The sequence below is a fragment of the Musca autumnalis genome, unplaced genomic scaffold (genome assembly GCF_047663935.1).
Source record: "Musca autumnalis isolate F117 unplaced genomic scaffold, ASM4766393v1 scaffold_5, whole genome shotgun sequence".
NCBI lineage: Eukaryota > Metazoa > Arthropoda > Insecta > Diptera > Muscidae > Musca > Musca autumnalis.
The window spans coordinates 94,616,133-94,637,812 of record NW_027412088.1 but is presented as its reverse complement, the minus strand read 5'-3'; the positions used below and the strand labels follow the sequence as shown (position 1 = coordinate 94,637,812).

General features: G+C 37.6%; 1 protein-coding gene across 4 annotated transcripts in view; it reads left to right on the top strand.

Annotated features, from left to right (window-relative positions):
* Hil (peptidase hillarin) overlaps positions 1–21,680 on the top strand; it is a 190,652-nt gene that overhangs the window by 123,027 nt on the left and 45,945 nt on the right. For all 4 annotated transcript variants that reach the window (XM_073956171.1, XM_073956173.1, XM_073956172.1 and 1 more), the window contains 2 exons: positions 4,176–4,317; positions 4,522–4,715. In XM_073956171.1, coding sequence (XP_073812272.1) covers positions 4,176–4,317; positions 4,522–4,715 — 336 coding nt within the window. The remainder of the gene's footprint in view (positions 1–4,175; positions 4,318–4,521; positions 4,716–21,680) is intronic.

Below are 21,680 nucleotides of genomic sequence, written 5' to 3'. Positions count from 1 at the left end.
ACAATACATGAAATAAAGATGATGGAACTGCTATTAATTCCAACGCATGACAGTGATAGATCCGAAGAGATGCGCATGTTATTTTACCCAGAAATTTATAGTAGAGTTGGGCAATCTAGTTCCTGGAGCAGATCGATCTTTCTAGTTCCTTTTGCCAATTGGAACTAGTTCCTTAATATAGTTCCATAGTTCCGAGAGCGATATAGTTTAATGAATCTTTCACTTTCATCGTTCTTTCTATTTTCTTCATTCCAAATAGTTCCGAGAGCGATATAGTTCAATGAATCTTTCTCTTTCCTCGTTCTTTTTATTTCCTTCGTTGCAAATATGTAGTTCCGAAGTAGTTGAACGAATCTTTCTCTTTTTTTTTTTTTATCTTTTGGTGGATGAATTGACATAAAAATAAGTAAATTGCAGCGATGTAACGAGGATGGGATTTACGTTTATTTAAGAATCTGGCCGCATTTGAATGATGAAGGAACCGAACGTGAAAGATCGAAGTAAATGTGGAATTAAAGTAAGAAAATAAATTATACAAATGAAAGGAATTATAAGCACGGTTGGAACTATATGAACTAAAGGAACTATATAAATACAAGAGCCGGATATAGTTCCTTGTCCGGAATAGTTTCTTGGAACTAGTTCGTTCCGGAACTACACAACTCTAATTTATAGATCACAAAGAGAGTGACAGGGCGAGAGGAGTGTGCTACAACGTATAGTAGCCCTTTTTTGCCGAGGAGGTACGACCACAATTTTCGATAAACTATGTTGCAGAGGTCACCTGAAAAGCGAAATCATCCAAAGCGTTCGACACACACAGCATTTCAATAACAATATTTGAACCCGAAGCTGAGTATTTTACAAGTATCCTCAATTTGTTGTCAGCCACTCATATTGTACTGAAGCATTCAAAGTTGCTAGGGTGGTTCCGCTACTGAAGCCATGCCAGGATACCAGCAGAAGCGAATCGTATGGGCAAATTTCTGTTCTTTCGTCAGTAGCAACGATTTCAGAGGCACTACTCCTCCTCATAATGTATATGTTTGTGGACTTCAATCGTTTGTGGAATTGAGAAATAAGAATTCTAGTCAGGTGATAACTCCGGAACCTTTACCTTTCTGAAATTTACATCCTTCCGACCGGCAAAGAGGTCGATGATGGTACGATCTTGGCGTCGCACAGAGGACGAAATCATTGATCTAGCGGCGCGAAAGTCAAAAAATCAAAGTATAAAATTGCGAAATGTTTTCCATTATATCGATTACAGACACTCTGCTGACTAAGATTTTGTTTTTACTTTTTTGTTGTTGTAAATATTCACTCAGTTATTCAGTGTCAAGTGCAAGGAATTTTGACGGATCAGATTTTAATAAAATTGTTGCTAAAAACCTGATCTCATATTTGTTTAATTGGTAAATAAATTCGTAATAAAACTAAACAAAGTTTATTTTTTATTGATAGGGGAGGGTTTAAGTTAAATTAAAATAAAATGTTTGGGGCCTGAAGTTACATAGTTATAAAGCAATAAATTTTCAAAAATTATTATTTTTTGTATGCTTTTAGTGCAATATACTTTTGTTGGATGGAGCGTAACTACAAAGGTCCACCGAGGTTCAGTCCAGCTATTTTTTTAATAATTAAATTGGACTCCCTAGATTCCGAATAACCAAAATTTAGCTGCAAATCTTGCTGATAAATGGTCTTAAAAGTAGCTTAAATCCTCAAAATACCCAAAATCTGTCGGTACGGTTATATGGGGGCTATATCAAAATGTAGACCTATGTTCGCAATTTTTGGTGGAGAATTTTTGTGTCCACTGGGAACCCCAAATACCAAATTACACCTAATTTGGTCGGACAATGTAGCTTTAAATCTCCAAACTACTGAAAGTCGGGAGGTACCCTAAAAGGGGCCTATACCCAAACGTGGACCTATGTCCACAATTTTTGGTGGAAAGGTTTAGTGATCACTAGGAACCCTAAGTACCTAATTACAACTAATTTGGAAGGAAAAGGTGGCTTAAATCCTCAAAATATCGAATATCAGGAGGTACCGTTATATGGGGGCTATACCAAAATATTTGCCTATATTGTTCATATTTAGTCCATAATTACCCACAGACACAGATTGAGTTTGTGCAAAATTTCAGAAAGATATCTTCATTCGTTTCCAAGTTATTAATTTCGCGCCGCTAGATCAGTGGTTTCGACCACTGTGCGTCGGGTCCTATCGTTGATGAAATATGCTATAGGTTAAATGTCTACATAGCTGACTTAGTATCATTCTTCCATCTGAGGAATATGAAATATTCACCACATGGACGACTCTAGACGACCTCAAACTACCCCAAGATATTGAGTATAATCCTCCATAGCATTTTTAAGTTATCAGCGCAAGCAACAGCTATTTGCGAGAAGATCAGAAGTAGCGACATGGTACTCTTGTTGCTGGAACCTTGTTGAAAACTTGTTGACCTCTTAAAATGTAATAGGCCGGTCTGCCGTAAGCTATGCTACAAGAATATTCAATTCTGCCAAGATATTGGTCGTGCAGTATCTGCTTGGGTGTTATTGCCGTGAACGTCCCTGACACAGTCTAGTGGACAGGCTTCCCCTACCAATGATCTGGAGGGAGTAACAGGCTTCAATAGCTTTTCAAAACAATCTTCGAACTGCTCTTAAACTACACATAAGTGACAATTTTAAACTTTTTTGAAGGAGATACCGGAAGGAGTTGTCCAAAATACCTATCGTCGAACTTGATTTAAGTTTGGGAGAATTATTACGTTGTACAAAAGTTGGACCAATATCAGTCACTCCTTTCGATATTTAACGTGACCACCAGGAATTTTAGTTGGTAAACATTGCAGTACCTTTGGTAAACAGTACTTATATGAGAGAGGTATCCGAAGGTGTTGTCTGATATAGAGCTTCCTTGAATTTCATGTACTTTTGTAAGAACTCTACTATGTGCAAAGTTTTGCCCAAATCGGATACTCAATTCGTAAGTTGCCGTGCACATACATATGCCATTTTTGTTGTTGCCGGCAGTGTTTTTAGACCTTTTGGTCTTGGGAAAAAATGTACCGTCGTATAGAGGCCTCGAGGGCAACCAATTTCAAAAAGAGACACGTCCCTAGGCTGAATTTGTGCGAAAATGTTTGAAATTTTATGTGGAAGTTACCTGAATAAGTCGATTGATATAGTCCATATTCGTTTCCGATAATTTAGATCTAAATCAGTTGATCTGTTGAGAGGGACGGACATTGCTAAATCGACTCCGAATTTTCTGAAATGGATTTCGTCCAACCAAAAGTGGAGTCTAACCATAATATGAATGAGACACATTTTTCATCGTGTCAAAGTCAATATATAAACACTCGTTATCTTAAAGTCCAAGATTATAAAAACTCAAATCCTCTTTCATTCAAATAAAATATATTTCTTAATTAATTTCTCGTTGGAATCGAACTTAATGATCAATAATGCAAGTGAAAAAGGAAAGCCGACGAACCCACACACACACCACTATGTGACATGACATGTTTCGCCTTTGGTAAAGGCTCCTCAGACATATCGGATGTAGGACGGCTTCGCTATCATCTAACTTTTCCTCTTTCAAATGCAATTTGTTTTTTACAACGCTGAATATTTGTTCATTTCATTTCATTCATTGTATGGCTTTCATATATTTCTCTTTCTTAGCATCAGATCTACTTCCAATGCAAAGTGTAAGGGATTTTAATGGTCAGCTACACATCAATTGCTTCGTAAATTTTGTTATAAATTATAAATTCGTTCCACATTAAACCAAAAACAAAAAAGAAACAAAAAATTTGCTGTTACGTCTAGTTACGTTGCATTCCAAAAATATTTTTTTTTTTTTGTTTTGCCCACCAACAAACATTTTTCTCAGTCGAACTAGCCACCACAAATAGCGGGCCCACACTGATACAGGAAGCCAAGATTTTATGGTAAAACGGGAAAATAATTACAAGCAAAGATCTTAAAACGCCTGTAATGCAGGCCATAATAGCAGCTAAAAATAATTGTTGCTTTTTCATAATTTTTTTATTATTATGACTTGCAAGTTTTTTCTTTACGATCTCCACTACGTTACGTTTACTTGTTATGTATTTTGTATTAATAATTTTGTTTCCTTTTTGTTTGCAGGTCTATTGCAGTTCTCATGTACCAAAGAGTGGTCCAGGTCATTTGGATAATACATCGGTGGGCATACGTCAGGCATTGAATGCACCGCGCACCAACAAATTTGTCAATGAACAAATTCGGGGAACACGTACCGAGGTTGATGGTAAGTGAATGACCTCCGAAGCTGCTAGTTAATTTTTAATTGAAGAGACAAAGTCATTTGATGAAATTCATTTCATTAACCGTAAATTGTCGCCAGACATAAAAACAAAAGATAAGACCCTAATCAACACACAAGTGACTCATTGTTGTTTTTCTTCTCTTTTCTTCTGTTTTCTTCTTCTCCCCTCTTCTAATGCAATTAAAGGAGGTTTCGGTTCACGTCAATCCACCCCAAATGGCTATGGCAGTCGTGAGGTTAGCTCGCCATCACAAAATGAATCGGATTACAAATATGGTCGCTTCGATGCCAGCGCTCTGCACATTGCACACGCACTCAAACAGACTGAAATCCAAAAAGCCTACAATAAGGCGAGAGAAAAACCCATTGATTTCTATTTGGTAAGTGAAATTGATTTTTCCAGTTTTTCCAGGCGTTGTTTTTTTAATTTCTTAGATTCAGTTCTGGTTTCCTCTTTAGCGTCATCATGATCATCATTATTGTTGTCGCCGTTGTTGTCTTCATTCATTGGGGAGTGAAAAACATGTTTGGTTCTTAAGTCTTTTGTTTGGCTAGTTTACCAGTTTTTACTTTTTATGGGTGAAATGAAATCAATGAATGAATGTGTATTGCAGTGAAGTGAAAAAAGAGAAAATGTTCTTAATTTCGAAAGTTGACAAGGAAACGAAGAACATTTTCACTTGTAGAAGAAAATTGAGATGCAACATAAAGCAAATAAAAATAGAATTTTCAGCAAAGCTACATTTTTGAAAATTTTTATTTTTTTCTCAAAGTTCAGCCGGGAAATATTTACAACTCACGTAAATATTTTTCCCACATGCGCCAGGTCTTTAAATTTATCACATGTTGCATTAATTCAATCAGGCCATTTGTTTACGCCAACAAATTGTCGTTAAAAGCTTACAAAACAAATGCATTAATTGGGCATTTACTGGAATCTAGTTTGAAATTGTGTGTGTTCAGTCAACTCACATGAAATTCAATTGTAAACGGGTGTCAAACTCCAACTATACTCTACAACGAATTTTATATAAATTAGATAAATGTCAGACCAGGAAAGCAAAGAAAAATAAATGCAGACACGTGGCCTAATGGAAAATCTGTCCTATGGAAATAATGGCTTTTAAAGAAATCCGGAACTATGTTCTGGTGCGTATGATAACTCTTCAAGAGAGTAACCAATAGGGTCAACATTTTTCACATCTTGTTATTTCTTCCAAGCTCTCTTCCAAAGGGGTTTTCTCGGATTTATGGTAAAGTGAAAATCTGGTCCAGGTGCATTTGCCAGGACGAACACAGCAATTAGCCTCTCACACAATACGGCCAACAATCAGCTACGTTTAGCCTTTATATGGAACATAGCGGTTTCAATGCTTTTTATTTTTATGCCCTCCACGCTAGTTTGGAGGGAATATTAAGTTCAAGTCAATATTTAAACAAGTAAAAAAGTATCAGTCGGCTTTGCCGACAGAGATATACCCTCAGCCTGTGCAAATTGAAACACTTTTTTCACAAAAAACTTATGTATTTAGGGGGTTTCAAAATTTTGGTCGTATGAACCGACAAAAATGTTGATTAGGATTAAAGTTCAAAAATTTTGCGGAAAAGGTACTTAAAGGAATGGACCGACATAGACCATGGGGGTGCCATAGGGGGTTTTTACACCCTGAAACAACTTTTGCCATCGTAATTGAGGCAGCGAATGTAAGTTGCTTCAACAAAAATCAAAGTGATTCAATAGCAGGTCTTAAAGTGAACTTATCCAAAATTTTGTATGGGAGGTGCGGGATGGATTGGACAAATATAGTCCATATTCGAACCTGATATATATCTGGTAGATATCATGAGAATGTGTAAAGTATGGACCAAATCGGTCACTCCCATCAAGAGTTATCGTGCGCACAATTTTTCCGAATATTTTTGAACTTTTGTGGGGTAGCTACCTCAAGGAGTGGACCGATTTGGCTTATCTACGAACTTAAACTAAATTTGGAAACAATATTACGAAGGCCAACTTTTGTCCGGAATCGGCATTTCCGTTCGAGAATTATCTTGCGCTTCCACCCATAAACATGGTGTCATAGGGTTTGTTTTCCAACTTTCAGGCTATTTTTTCATGAAGTATGGACTTGCCCCTGAGGAAACTTGTACCTTCGTATAGGGGATAGTGAGTACAAGATGTTACAACAAAAACCGAGGCGATTCGAGAGCAGGTCCTAAACTGAACTTTTTCGAAATTTTGTGTGGGAGGTACTCGAAGGAGTTATCGATTGAGTCCATATTGGAACCTCATCTAAGTCTGGTAGAAATTTCATAATGTGCAAAGTATGGACCAAATCGGTTACTCACTTCAAGAGTTATCGTACGCACAAATTTTCCAAACATTTTCGAACTTTTGTGGGGGAGGTACCGGAAGGAGTGAACCGATATAATCCATCTCTGAACTTGAACTAAGTTTGGACAAAATATTACGAAAGCCAAATTTTGGACCGATTCGGCAGATCCGTTCGGGAGTTATTTTGCGCTCCAACCACTACACACGGTGTCATAGGGTTTTTTGTAACTTTCAGGCTATTTTCTCAGGAAGTATGGACTTGCCCCTAATGAAACTTACAGCGTCGTATAGAGGACAGAGGATACAACTTGCGTAAACAAAAATCAAAGCGATACGAGACCAGGTCCTAAACTGAACTTTTCCGAAATTTTGTGTGGGAGGTACCCGAAGGAGTGGACCGATTGAGTCCATATTGGAACCTCATCTAAGTTTGGTACAAATTACACGATGTGCAAAGTATGGACCAAATCGGTTATTCTCTACAAGAGTTATCGGGCGCACAAGTTTTGCGACAATTTTTGAAAATTTGTGGGGAAGGTACCTGAAGGAGTGGACCTATATGGCCCATCTTCAAACTTAAATCGAATCTGGACAAAATATTTTGATACCCAAAATTTGAACCGAATCGATTGATCCGTTCGAGAGTTATCGTGACAGACAGACAGACGGACGGACATTGTTAGATCTACTGAAAATTGTCTGAAACGGATATCGTACAAACATACTTGGGGTCTAAAACCATTATTTCGATGAGGCACATTTTTGGTCGTATCAAAGTGTAAATCACCTCTTTTGCCTAAAGGCTAAGGGTATAAAAAGTCACCAACATTTTATGCACTATATTCCTTTAAAGGGGCAACCAATTTGGTCCAAACTTTGGATCTTCTAATATTTTGTCCAAATTTAATTTAACTTCTAAAATGGGCCATATCGGTCCTCTCCTTAGGCTACCTTCCCCACAAATGTTCAACATTTGTGGCTAAGTGAAGTTTAGGGTCTGTTCGGAGATCCTTTGGAAATGTATACCGATGCTGTTCGTTGTGGTCCTATTTACAGCGATATTATGTTTTCCGTGGACAATCCCATGCTTCATGGGATTCATGCGCGATATATATCGAAAAGATATGACTCTCAACATAAGATCCACTTCCATAATGGAATATGTCGGTCCATTCCTTTAAATACCTTTAAACCCAATCCACAGTTTTGTCGGTAAGTTCAAATGTCCAAAGAGGGCCACCAAATTCTGAAAACACCCCAAATACATTCGATCTGTCCGTATAAGAAAGTTTCAATTCACATATGCTGAGGGTATAATTCTGTAGGCAAAGCCGACTGATACTTTTTTATTTGTTTTGTTTGAAATTGTAGTGCCGAATATGGCATTGCCGCCACGAAGCCAGGGTGCTGTCCTCGCTTATCGGAGTGGCTGATAACTTTAGTATTAGTGGCTGATAACTTTAGTATCAGTAGTGGTGTAGGGTATTACAAAGTTATTGTTGTTGTAGCAGCATAAAAACCTACGTAGAAGCATAGGTTTGATGCTGGGTTGGCAGCCGCTGGCAGAAACACTATGGTTTCCTGTATTACAAAGTCGGTCCCTTTGCCTTTCGTCACTTGCTTTTAAATGTAGCCGCACCGCATTTAGGTGTTTTGCGTGCTTAATTCTCTGGCATTCTTTTGAAAGAGTTTGCTATCTCCTTACCTCTAAGGCTAGGTGCTAATTGAATTAACACAATCCAACACAGTTCTTGATTTCACTGTCTTGGTTGTTATAGCTTGGCTTTTATAGCTATTTTACAGTCAGAAACCGTAGTTGGTCTAGAGCCAACATTAAACCAGTTCAGACACTTTGTAGTCATTCGGACCTCCAATTGAAGGACCGTGCTATGATTTAACCAACGGAGAGATATATCAAACTCGCGTTGTTCAATAAAGAGTCTAATCCCGTTTCCCCATCCATCCATCTGTACAACAAAACCAGCAGATATTTGTGGGTTCCCAGGTTACCATCGACCCACATTCCTCTGTCCGGTATTAATGCTTCACTCAAGCTTACTACACTTCTTTCGGTTATCCGCAAAATGATGTATTGAATCTTCTGTTAAAACTCGAAATAAAGCTGGTGGTTGCTTTATATCTAACCTGAATTTGTTTAGGGTGTACATTAGAGTTGGGCAATATAGTTCCTGGAGCGGATCGATCTTTCTAGTTCCTTTTGCCAAAAGGAACTAGTTCCTTAATATAGTTCCATAGTTCCGAGAGCGATATGGTTCAATGCTTCTTTCTCGTTCCACGCTCTTCTTATTTCCTTCATTCCAAATAGTTCCGAGAATAAAGTAGTTTAACGCATCTTTCTCTTTCTTTTTGTTTTAATTTTTTGGTGGATGAATTGACATAAAAATAAATAAATTGCAGCAATGTAACGAGCATGTAATTTACATTTATTTAACAATGTGGCCGCATCTGAATGATGAAGGAACCAAACGTGAAAGATCGAAGAAAGAAAATGAATTATATAAATGAAAGGAATTATAAGCACGGCTGGAACTATATGAACTAAAGGAACTATATAAATGAAAGAGCCGGATATAGTCCCAATAATTCCATGTCCGGAATAGTTCCTTGGAACTAGTTCGTTCCGGAACTACACAACTCTAGTGTACATAGAAAATTGTCTCTATTCACCTGATTGATGTTGATCTCATTGTGCTTAAGCAACACAGTAATTAGACTTCTTGTAATGTTTTTTTAACCATAGCTCTCCACATGAATATAGCTGCGAATGACGTAATAGGTCTAATTATACTTTGGAATAGACTGTAAGACACCTTCTGTAGGATTGAATACCCAATACCCAAAGAGCCTAAAGCCCTTCTACAAGTTGTGTTTTGTTTGTTCTTTCTTGCAGGTGGTCTTTCCACTTAAGCTTTCCATCCAGGATTGCTTTTAGTCTATTGCTATTGTTATAACGCCACCTGCATAACATACTTTTGGTAGTAACCCACATAGGACGTGATAAGATTCTCCCTGTGACGTTCCATGACCAATATTGTCTCTTATGGTTACATCATGTAGTTCGCATCTTATCCAGCTATTTTTAGGCACGTGTCTTTTTCAGTTTCCTGAAAATTGATGACAACTCTTCTAGCCTCCTGCTCGACCAGTTCAAAAGAAATATTGTTCACATCCTTCTGGAGGCCGAAAAGACTTTATCTAGCCCAAAATAATTTGTTGGGCTTTTTCTAATCATTCAGACTTCACTGTGTGTAGTGCGTAGTGATCGGCGGGAAAAACGTTTTCATCAGATGCCTTAAGGTTTCTTGGATTGCTTTCATATTTTCGGTTTGTGTATAGGCTTTTGATAGAATTTACTTGATATTTTGTGGATATTTCACACTATCGATAATCACAAAAGTTAGAGAAAGGAATGTTTCTTGTTACAATTTATCTCTTTAATATAGTGGTTAAAAGCATATTTGAGAAAACAAAGCAAACAACAACTTGTTATAATTTAAAACAATCTTTAGATAAATTCCATGAGAAACTCCATAAACAAACAAATAACAGCTAAATAATGATGGATGGGAAACATCCATCTATCTACTTCTCCCCTTTCCATCAATGTGAACGAATAACGGGTCTCTCACGCACTTTGTTTGGCTGAAGGCAATCTACATATTTCGAAGAAAAAATGTTCTTAATTATTCGATGCAATAAAAATTATTTTACTTCTGTTGCAGTACAGTGGGGCAGGGTTATAATGACATTAAATTTATTCAAACATAATATAGACGATATAATGGAAAACACAATTTAGTTCCTAATGATTTTTGAAACTTTATATTTTGTCATCTTAATAAAAGTATCACGATTCTACCATATGAGTTACTCAATGTTTTGAATGATAATTGTAAGTTGTTGTTGTTTTTTTTTATTCCACATATATCTTCGTATAAATGTATTTGTTTATTTAAATGGACACAAGCGTTTTTCTATACCCTTTTGTTGTAACATTGTGTTAATGTTATAAATTAACAAATTATTTAGTGCAGAACATCCAATAGATTTACCACTAAAAACAAGAATCTTCGTTCGCTTCACCATTAGCCATTTAGGCAAGCTAGTTAGCTAGCTAGCATTAAGGCAGGCATTGCTGAAAGCATATTTACCCAAAACTTCTTAATTACAAAAAAAATAGAAACGGTTTAGTTTTTTTCTGTCTGTCCAGTAAAAAAAACTTTGTAAATAGCCATTGTTGTAAAGGGGTAACGTTAGTATACACACACAGATATTAGCAATCATACAAAAATTATTACAAACTTACATATACATACATATGATGAGCATTCATATTCTACAATGTTACATTAACTGGCTAATTGCATTCTTAGAAAACCCGACCATAAATGGTAACGAAAAAAAAAATATTTTGAAGATGGTTGAGTGAGTGACTGTCCATGCAGTTACACTGTGCAGCAATTAAACTACAAACAGCTCCTCCCATGCATATTTTGAAATCACATAACTAGAATATGAAAACCCCTAATATATTTCAAAAGGGGAAAAAGGGAGAAAGGGAAAAAATCAATGTCGGATTTTTTATGCGGCACACCCCTATAGTAATTGCATGGAGCCAAAGGCGAATTTTCACGAAATCGCTCTGTAGACCACATTTATTGTCCAATCGATGAAATAATTTTACCAGTTCATTTCTGTGGCTAAACAAGTATTCCTACAAACAATTTTGAAAATCGGGTCGGATTTTAATATTAGCTATATATTGGGCACATGGAAACTTTGCGGCCCCAGTGGCACGTGTTAAAATATTCCAATTGTACTCAAATTTTAGCAATTTTAAAATCTAACAAAACTAAACACTTTAGGGGGTTGCTGCATAAAAAAATCCGACATCGGGTTTTTAAAACTATTCTAGAAAACACGTATCGATTAGCTTTGCCGATAGGGATATACCTTCAGCCAGTGACACAAAGAAAAAAAAAACAAACCCATTGTGTTCCTAGGAGTAAAACATGAAGAACACAATACAAAGCATTGTTCCACAACATCCCATACGGTACAAGGGAGACTTCACTCATATCAATGAGTGCACCCCGATTCATATTTAGCTCAATGATATGGGACCTACTGAACCGAACGGCGTGTCTTAGGACACGACTTGTGGAGAAGTTTTTCAAGGCTGAAATACTCAGGAAATGTCGCCAACATTACTGAGGGGTATTTTGCCACCGTTGGAAATTTTTGATGTTGCCTGGCCGGGGAATCGAACCCACGAACTTCTGCGTGAAAGGCGGGCGTGCATGCCATTGCACCACGATGGAACCCGTGAAGATGGAGAGCATATAATCGCCTACCAACACCTGTAATTTAATTAATTTTAAGACTTTCGCAAGTCCAAAATGAGAAGTTGGCCACTATTTTGACTCTCGGAGGCCACTGCGAGCCTGAAACTGGAGTAAGATGTTGGATATCCAGGACTACCTTTAAGGCGGCATGAGCAGTGTTTTTCATCAAACCAGTATTTTCATCGAATCAGTATTGACACAGTCTTTGCCACCAAACAAGTCCATCATAGGTGAAAATGGGTAGGAAAACGGTTACGTACAACCAGTGGATGACTTGCGATCCCAGTCCCCAAATGTTCGCAATTGAGTTCTTGAATGAATACAGTGCAATAAGTCCTTTCTTCATCCGCTCCATGATATTTCTTTTCCATGTCAGACGGTTGCCCAAGATTCTACCAAGGTATTTTGCTTCTGGAGAAAGTACCTTTGCAACTCTGTCTGGAGACTGGAAATTGGGAATTTTGCGTGTTCCTGGAGTAATACAATTTTCGTCTTCTTTCGATTAATTCTAAGACCATTGTCATGTAATTCGATATTTGCCTGTTGTGCAGAGCACTTTATAAGAAATCAGGCAGGGTTGGTAAACATTTGCCATTTATCTGCAATACCCCATCATGGGCATGACCAACCACCATAGTCTTCTTGTAATTCAAATAATTTCAGTTGTAATCTGAAACATTTTACTTGTAATTTGAGAATTTCAATTGATTTTCGAATTTTTTCATTTGTAATCTGAGAATTCCATTTAAAATTCGAAATATTTCATTTATAATTTGAATTTTTTTCACTTGTAATTCTAATTATTTCATTTGTAATTTGAATTTACCCATTTGTATTTTGTATTTTTCTATGTGTAATTCGGATTTTTCCATTTGTAATTTGAATTTTTTTTCTTTGAAATTAGCAATGAAATGATTCGAGTTACAAATATACCTTTTTTAGATGTAATTTCAAACATTTTAGTTGTAATTCGCAACATTTCACTTGTAATTCGAGAATTCTATTTGTACTTCCATTATTCCATTTGTAATTCGAATTATTCCACTTGAAATTCGAATTATTCCATTTATAATTCGAATTATTCAATTTAAAATTCGAATTATTCCATTTGAACATCGAATTATTCTATTTGTAATTCGTATTATTTCATTTGTAGTTCGAACTATTTTATTTGAAATTACAAATGAAATCATTCGAATTACAAATGGAACAATTCGAATTACAAATGGAATAATTCAAATTTTAAATTGAATAATTCGAATTTCAAATGAAATAATTCGAATTACAAATGGAATAATTCAAATTTCAAATGGAATAATTTAAATAACAAATGGAATATTTCTCGAATTACAAATAAATGTTACGAATTACAAATAGAATTCTCGAATTACAATCAAAGTAATTCGAATTACATCTGAAAAAGGTGTAGAAAAATTCAATTACATGTGGAAAAATTCGAATTACAAATTAAATAATTCGAATTACAAATGGAAATATTTAAATTATAAATAAAATAATTCGGAATTCAATTGGAATTCTCAAATTACAAGGAAAATGTTTCGAATTACAAATCAAATTACAATAGAAATTTTTCGAATTACATGTGAAAATGGTGTAGAATCCACAGCAGAGGTGAGAGAACACCCCACCCCCTGCAGTGTGCCTCTGTTGCCCGTTCTCCTCACGGAACTCTTTCTCTCTTTCTCACCAAACCATTCCACAAGGATAGTTGAGAACAGTATGGATGGAACTAAGCTTCACATTATTGAAAGCCCCTAATATATCGAGACAAGCCGCCAGGGTGAAGTTTAAATTCTCCACATTCTTCTCAACGAGTCCAACCAACTAATGTAGGGCGCTTTCCACTGATTTGCCCTTGATGTAAACGTGCTGAAATCTACTGATCTGTTGGGGAGCTAGTCCAGTAAACTTTATAACGTCTTTAGTAGAAGGAAGAAAGACTAATTGGTCCATAGTGTTTGGGTAATGTGTGACTCGGCTTCCCCGCTTTGGGGATGTAGGTCACCAGCAAGAAACCCAGGCATTCTGCTCAGCAGCTGACCCATTTCCATCACCCTTTTGCGGGATTTTGGAGTTGAGGCAGCTCAAAAGTCTTCTGCCGGAGAAATTGGACACATTTTCTTGCCTTTCTTGGCTTCTTCTCAGTCTTCTTCAAAGGGTGCGTTTTAGCCGCTTTAGAAGGGGTGGCCATATTATGGAGGGTATAATTAAATTTGTCATTCCGTTTGTAACACATCGAAAATATTCATCGGAGACCCTATAAAGTCTATATATTCTAGATAAGGGTAAATTCTAAGTCGATATAACCATGCCCGCCTGTACTTCCGTCAGTCTGTTGAAATCAAGATACAGCTCGCAGTTTTGAAGATAGAGCAGTGTAATTTGGTATAGAAGTTTCAACTACTTCCAGGAATGTTTGGTATTGTAAATGGGCTATATCGGTCCACGTTTTGATACAGCTCCCACAGAACGGTACAACCCGATTTTCGGTATTTTGAAGGTTTTATCCTCATTATCACACCGAAATGGCTGAAATTTGGTTCTTAGTCTTCGTTTCCCAGAAATTTGTCGGTACAGGTTCACGGCTTCATATAGCCCCCATAGAACGGTACCTCCCGATTTTCGGTATTTTGTAAGTTTTGGTCTCAATATTCGACCGAAACGGCTCAAATTTGGCATTTAGTCTTCGCCGCCCAGAAGTTTGTTGGTACAATAGAACGGTACCTCCCGATTTTCGTTATTTTGAAGGTTGCGGCCACAAAAACCCATCGAAATAGCTGAAATTTGGTATTAAGTTTGTTGAAATTTGGTATTAAGTCTAAATTTGTTTTTATAGGTCCACGACTTCATATAGTCCCTATAGAACGGTACCTCCCGATTTTCGGTATTTTGAAGGTAGTTGCCACAATAACCCACCAAATGGCTGAAAGTTCGTATTTAGTCTTCGTTGGGGGTATACAACTTTCCACCAGAAATTTGACGGTGTAATTCCATGCCTTCATACCTCCCGATTTTCGTAATTCTGAAGGTTGTGACGTCAATATCCCACCGAAATGTCTAAAATGTTTTATTTAGTCTTCCATGGGGTTATAAAATATTCCAGAAGAGAATTATCAGTACAGCTCCATATCCATCATAAAATCGTACCTCTTGATTTTCGGTATTTTGAAGGTTTTAGGCACATTGTCTTACCGAAATATCGGAAATTTCGTATTTAGTCTTCTTTCCACCAGAAATTTGTCGGTATTGATCGACGTTGTAAGATAGCCCCCATAGAATGGTACCTCCCGAATTTCGGTATTTTGAAGGTTAGCCAATTTGTTCTACCGAACTTGCTGAATGGAAACTAATTGTTCCATTTTACTGCAATACTACTAATGGTGGAGGGTATAACAAGTTCGGTCCGGCCGAACTTAACGCCTTTCCTACTTTTTGAGCAAGACGTTTCTCCAGTCTTCACCGTCTTAGGGGTCTCGATAGGGGTTCTTCCTGTTCTCGAAGTGAAAATTTCGCTGACAAGAAGTTCACTCTTAGTTGCATGAGGAAACTTCCTTTCGAACTGCCTATCTAACTTAAAGTTAGATCTAAGCTCTAATTCTCTTACGCTGATGGAATTTGGATCTTTGGTTGCATACCAACTGCAGTAATTCACTGCGCTTCGCTATGCTTTCTTATCCATTGCTTCTTCGTCTTGGGAAGCAAATGTTTGTCGTATTTGTCCGACACTAAAACATCTGGCCCAGTGGAACAGTTCGTTTCAGCAACTGCAGGTGGGGATATGGATCACTGTCGTATCCATGGCTTCATCCTCTTTTGTCAAAGATAAATTCTCCCAAATTTTATTTGGAATGCTTTCCTCTTTGAGAGTTAGGGCGACATTTTCCTAAATCGGTTGAGCAGTATCAGTGCTCAGTCTATTTAGACTGTCGTTAATATGGTCCAGTTCCTGAGTGTTGGTGCCACCATTGGCTACAGTCCGCTGGCGATCGCAGTGAGACGTTCGTTGTCAGTGTCCATCCTTGTGATGACAGGGATAGTGAGGTTGATGCAATTGTAGAAGTGAAGTCTGAGGGTGCCATTGTATCAACACTTACATCAATCGAAGTTTTATATTCTGGGTTTTTGGGATTTTTATTGGCTCAAGTCCGTATATCCAGGAGATGTGGACGTTGAGTAGCCAAGGCATAAACGAGGCTCCGTTCAAATACAATTGGTACCCCACTGCAAACCTTCAAAAACTCCGATAGGCACGTGGATCTCTTTTAGGGTACCTGATCTACTACCTGCTGGCCTAATATCCGAAAATAGTCAAAATTTCCTAGCAGAGGCAACGGGACGCTGTGAGAATCCTTGCCACAATTTAGTGGATAGGCTGCCTTGGTATCTTTTCCATCCTACGGTGGGTCTACGAAAATTATTTCGATGTGCTGAAAACTTATTAGCCAGAACAAGTTATAATACCCTCCCACATAGTGGTGTAAGCTATAAAAAACAACTAGAAGGTCTCTAATACACAGAACCCTCTCCAAGGGATTTTCTACCGACAAGGTATTCAGTGAAACATTTCTTAAAATATTTTATAGACAGAAGATTTTCAAAAGTCATTCAGCAGAACTTTAATATTAAAAGTCAACAAATGTCCCCTTTAAGGGCCTTCTGAACATAGACCCTATAGGCCAGATGGTCTCCTAAAAACAAAAGATCGTCTCTCGGAAAAGGATTTACTGTAGACAAGGTCTTCAAAAAGTATTTTCAGACGAAAGATTTTCAAAAGACGAAAGTGCTTCTATATTATTAATAGCTGCCGAAGAACCTTTTTAATGGCCTTCTGTAGACAGACCCTCTTAAGAGAATTTTATATTCAGAAGATCTCCTAAAAACAAAACATCTTCAATAACCCCAAGGTATTTCAAGAAGTCTTTTATATAGACAAGACTTTCAAACAATGTCGTAGCGTCTTTAAAAAAAGGTTCAAAGGCCTTTAGAAGATCTTCCTTGGTCAAAAGGCATAAAATGTTTTTAAAAATAATATTCCATGCCTCTGAGGGCCAGCTGTAAAAATGGGGTCTTTAAGATCTATTAAAATAAAAAAAGAGATCTTCTGAAGGTTGATTAATATAAAAAATGTCCTTAAATCTACTACTTGCCTTCCATAGACACAAGTGCTCCGATGTATTTTACGGTCAGGAGACATGTTTATAGTGTACTGTCAGAAGTTAACCTTCTAAGGTTTTGAGAAAACAGAAGTCTTTCAAATGGAAACCTTATATTTGCATTCTAAGTCTTCTATGTACATACCAAATACCATACCATATATTCGGTCGATAGGAGAAATCAATTTTAAAGGCCTTCTTAAGCCTTCAAAGGTATTTCGATTACTAATGCTACAAATAATCTTCGTTCAATCTCTCAATTTATGTGACAAAAAATTAGATCAAGATAATAAAAAAAATAATTTACCAAACTTTTACTTTCTCTTCCAACAAGTTAACTCACATTTGGAGCACCTGCTTGTCACAGCATGCCAAAGATCAAATATTTACTGTATCAAATTTAGAGAAGAAAAAAAAGAAAATTATTGCAAAACTAATCCATTTATCAAATAACCGGATAACAACAAAAACAATACAGCTGGATTAACATACGAGCATGTAATCCAGACAGCATTTTTGGATAAAAACGTTTTGGGCAAAAAATGGTATTTTTCACTGGCGTAGCTAATTCAATGTTTGTGGGGCAACCTAAGGTGGTCAATTCACTTTTATAAGTTTTGAGGGGGTTCCATGAAGTATTTGCCTTCCCATGCCCATGATGAAAATAAGCAACGGACAACTACACACATGCATGCTAGAAAAGCTGAAAATCTGCATCACCTGTTTCCTTACTAAAAAGAAAACCATTAAAAGAAATTTAACACTTAATTTTCTTTAATCGTCGTTTACCACACAAGGCGGGCGGACAATCAGGCACTAAATTTGGCAGCAATAACCTGTTGTTGGTTAAAGTATGTGGCGAACAATATACTCCATTGTGTTTTCCCACTCCGCTAACCATATATGGAAACTAGTGAAAATTATTTACGTTGCGAATAGTAAGAGATATACCCAGAAAAGTTATGGTTATTGCCCATAGCAAGGTGTTCCAGACAAAATTAAATTTTTAGGTTAGAAAGTTCATTCTAAATATAATTTGTTTTAAAAGAGTTATTGGAATATAATCCTTAACCTCTTGGCTTTGATTAGCCACACATTCACACACAGAGTCATTAACTTCCACGGTAATCGCTTAAAGTGGCTTTCATACCCTCAACTCACAAAATCAAAGATAACCATAAATGAGAAATGAAACGAAGCAAAAAAAATAATCCAAAAGAAATGCCGTCAGACACAGTGTTGATAACCATAAACAGACAGAGGAAAACAACAGTAGCTATTGTTTGTAGTCAGGAGAGCAGGAAACATAGCAATTGGTACATGAGAGGCTCTTTTTTATTTCTTGTATAAGAAAACAAAATATCAACTATAACAGGGTGATATACAAAAGTATAACAGAAATTTTAATAAACAGTAATCGTTTATCTAACTGTCCTGATCGTACAATAGTTTCGTTGACCACGGCCCTTGCTACTAAAATGTGGATTTTATGGTCGTTTCGCATCGATCGGTAAGTCCAACACGCTCGTTTAAACACAATATGACCAATCCCTAAAAGAAAGGGTGCCTTTCTGAGAGAAAGGTTGCTTTGGTAGATCCTTTCTAAAAGAAAGGGTGCCCTTCTAAACGAAAGGGTGCTTCTAAAGACCCTTTCTGAAAGGAAGGGTACTTTTATAGACCCTATCTATCAGAAAGAGTGCTTCTACACTCTTTCTGAAAGAAAGAGTGGTTCTATGGACCCTATCTGAAAGAAAGGGTGCTTCTAAAGTCCCGTTCTATCAGAAAGGGTGTATCTATAGACTCTTTCTGAAAGAAAGAGTGGTTCTATAGACTCTTTCTCAAGGAAAGGGTGCTTTTATAGACCATTTCTGAAATGAAGGGGCTTCTATAGTCCCTTTCTGAAGTAAAGGGTGCTTTTATAGAGTCTTTCTGAAACAAAGGGTGCTTCTATAGACCCTTTCTGAAACAAAGGGTGCTTCTATAGACCCTTTCTGAAACAAAGGGTGCTTCTATAGACCCTTTCTGAAACAAAGGGTGCTTCTATAGACCCTTTCTGAAACAAAGGGTGCTTCTATAGACCCTTTCTGAAACAAAGGGTGCTTCTACAGACCCTTTCTGAAACAAAGGGTGCTTCTATAGACCGTTTCTGAAACAAAGGGTGCTTCTATAGACCCTTTCTGAAACAAAGGGTGCTTCCATAGACCCTTTCTGAAACAAAGGGTGCTTCTATAGACCCTTTCTGAAACAAAGGGTGCTTTATAGACCCTTTCTGAAACAAAGGGTGCTTCTATAGACCCTTTCTGAAACAAAGGGTGCTTCTATAGACCCTTTCTGAAACAAAGGGTGCTTCTATAAACCTTTTCTGAAACAAAGGGTGCTTCTATAGACCCTTTCTGAAACAAAGGGTGCTTCTATAGACCCTTTCTGAAACAAAGGGTGGTTCTATAGACCCTTTCTGAAACAAACGGTGCTTCTATAGACCCTTTCTGAAACAAAGGGTGCTTCTATATACCCTTTCTGAAACAAAGGGTGCTTCTATAGACCCTTTCTGAAACAAAGGGTTCTTCCATAGACCCTTTCTGAAACAAAGGGTTCTTCTATAGACCCTTTCTGAAACAAAGGGTGCTTCTATACACCCTTTCTGAAACAAAGGGTGCTTCTATAGACCCTTTCTGAAACAAAGAGTGATTCTATAGACCCTTTCTGAAACAAAGGGTGCTTCTATACACCCTTTCTGAAACAAAGGGTGCTTCTATAGACCCTTTCTGAAACAAAGGGTGCTTCTATAGACCCTTTCTGAAACAAAGGGTGATTCTATAGACCCTTTCTGAAACAAAGGGTGATTCTATAGACCCTTTCTGAAACAAAGTGTGCTTCTATAGACCCTTTCTGAAACAAAGTGTGCTTCTATAGACCCTTTCTGAAACAAAGGGTGCATCTATAGACCCTTTCTGAAACAAACGGTGCTTCTATAGACCCTTTCTGAAACAAACGGTGCTTCTATAGACCCTTTCTGAAACAAACGGTGCTTCTATAGACCCTTTCTGAAACAAAGGGTGCTTCTATAAACCCTTCTGAAACAAAGGGTGATTCTATAGACCCTTTTTGAAACAAAGGGTTCTTCTATAGAGCCTTTCTGAAACAAAGGGTGCTTCTATAGACCCTTTCTGAAGCAAAGGGTGCTTCTATAGACCCTTTCTGAAACAAAGGGTGCTTCTATAGACCCTTTCTGAAACAAAGGGTGCTTCTATAGACCCTTTCTGAAACAAAGGGTGCTTCTATAGACCCTTTCCGAAACAAATGGTATTTCTATAGACCCTTTCTGAAACAAAGGGTGCTTCTATAGACCCTTTCTGAAACAAAGGGTGCTTCTATAGACCCTTTCTGAAACAAATGCTGCTTCTATAGATTCTTTCTGAAACAAGGGGTGCTTCTATAGACCCTTTCTGAAACAAAGGGTGCTTCTATAGACCCTTTCTGAAACAAATGGTGCTTCTATAGACCCTTTCTGAAACAAAGGGTGCTTCTATAGACCCTTTCTGCAACAAAGAGTGTTTCTATAGACCCTTTCCGAAACAAATGCTGCTTCTATAGACCCTTTCTGAAACAAGGGGTGCTTCTATAGACCCTTTCTGAAACAAAGGGTGCTTCTATAGACCCTTTCTGAAACAAATGGTGCTTCTATAGACCCTTTCTGAAACAAACGGTGCTTCTATAGACCCTTTCTGAAACAAACGGTGCTTATATAGATTCTTTGCATTTGCAGCTGGTCGTCTTCTGCTGTGAAGAATGCTGGATTGTACTGCATTCACACTGCAGCTTTTTACTGCCCGCGCAACTGCATCAGTGTAAATGACATTCGAGCCTGCCTGATAGGCTCGTTGATTTAGAAGTTCCCGTTTGAACCTTTGGACGAACAGCTTGGCATGCCCTATGGCATCAAAGGCCTTCGATAGATCATAAATGTTCAGCCACTTGGCCCGTTCTGGATCAGTCCTCGACTGATGTGCGTGGATATGGCGTAAAATTTTCCCTACTGGGAACAAATGGGAGATCGGCCTTTACGATTAGCCTCTGCAGGCAGCCTTGTTTCAGGCTTCAGTAGCGGTACCATCCTACAAACCTTCCAGGCTTCTGATACATAATGGTTGGCTTGTGGGCCCAACACTATCGATGATTTCACGTTTCGGATAACGTCTGCAACATCACTCATCATAAATTGTGGTCATACTTCCCGAGTGGGAGGACTTTATACGGCTTCGCACGCTCCTCTTCGCTCCATCATTCTGAGGCGCTCTATAATTTGTCGGTTAAAACAACACGCGTAACTCTTGGGATCTGTTGCGCCGTTGAAAGTAACAGCCGTATTCGAGAGTTATTTAACCGTTGCCCACAATTTACTTAATCCTGTAGCAGTCTTGCATTGCTTCAGTTGGTCTAGTCACTTGTTTCGCTTATGCTCGCCTACTA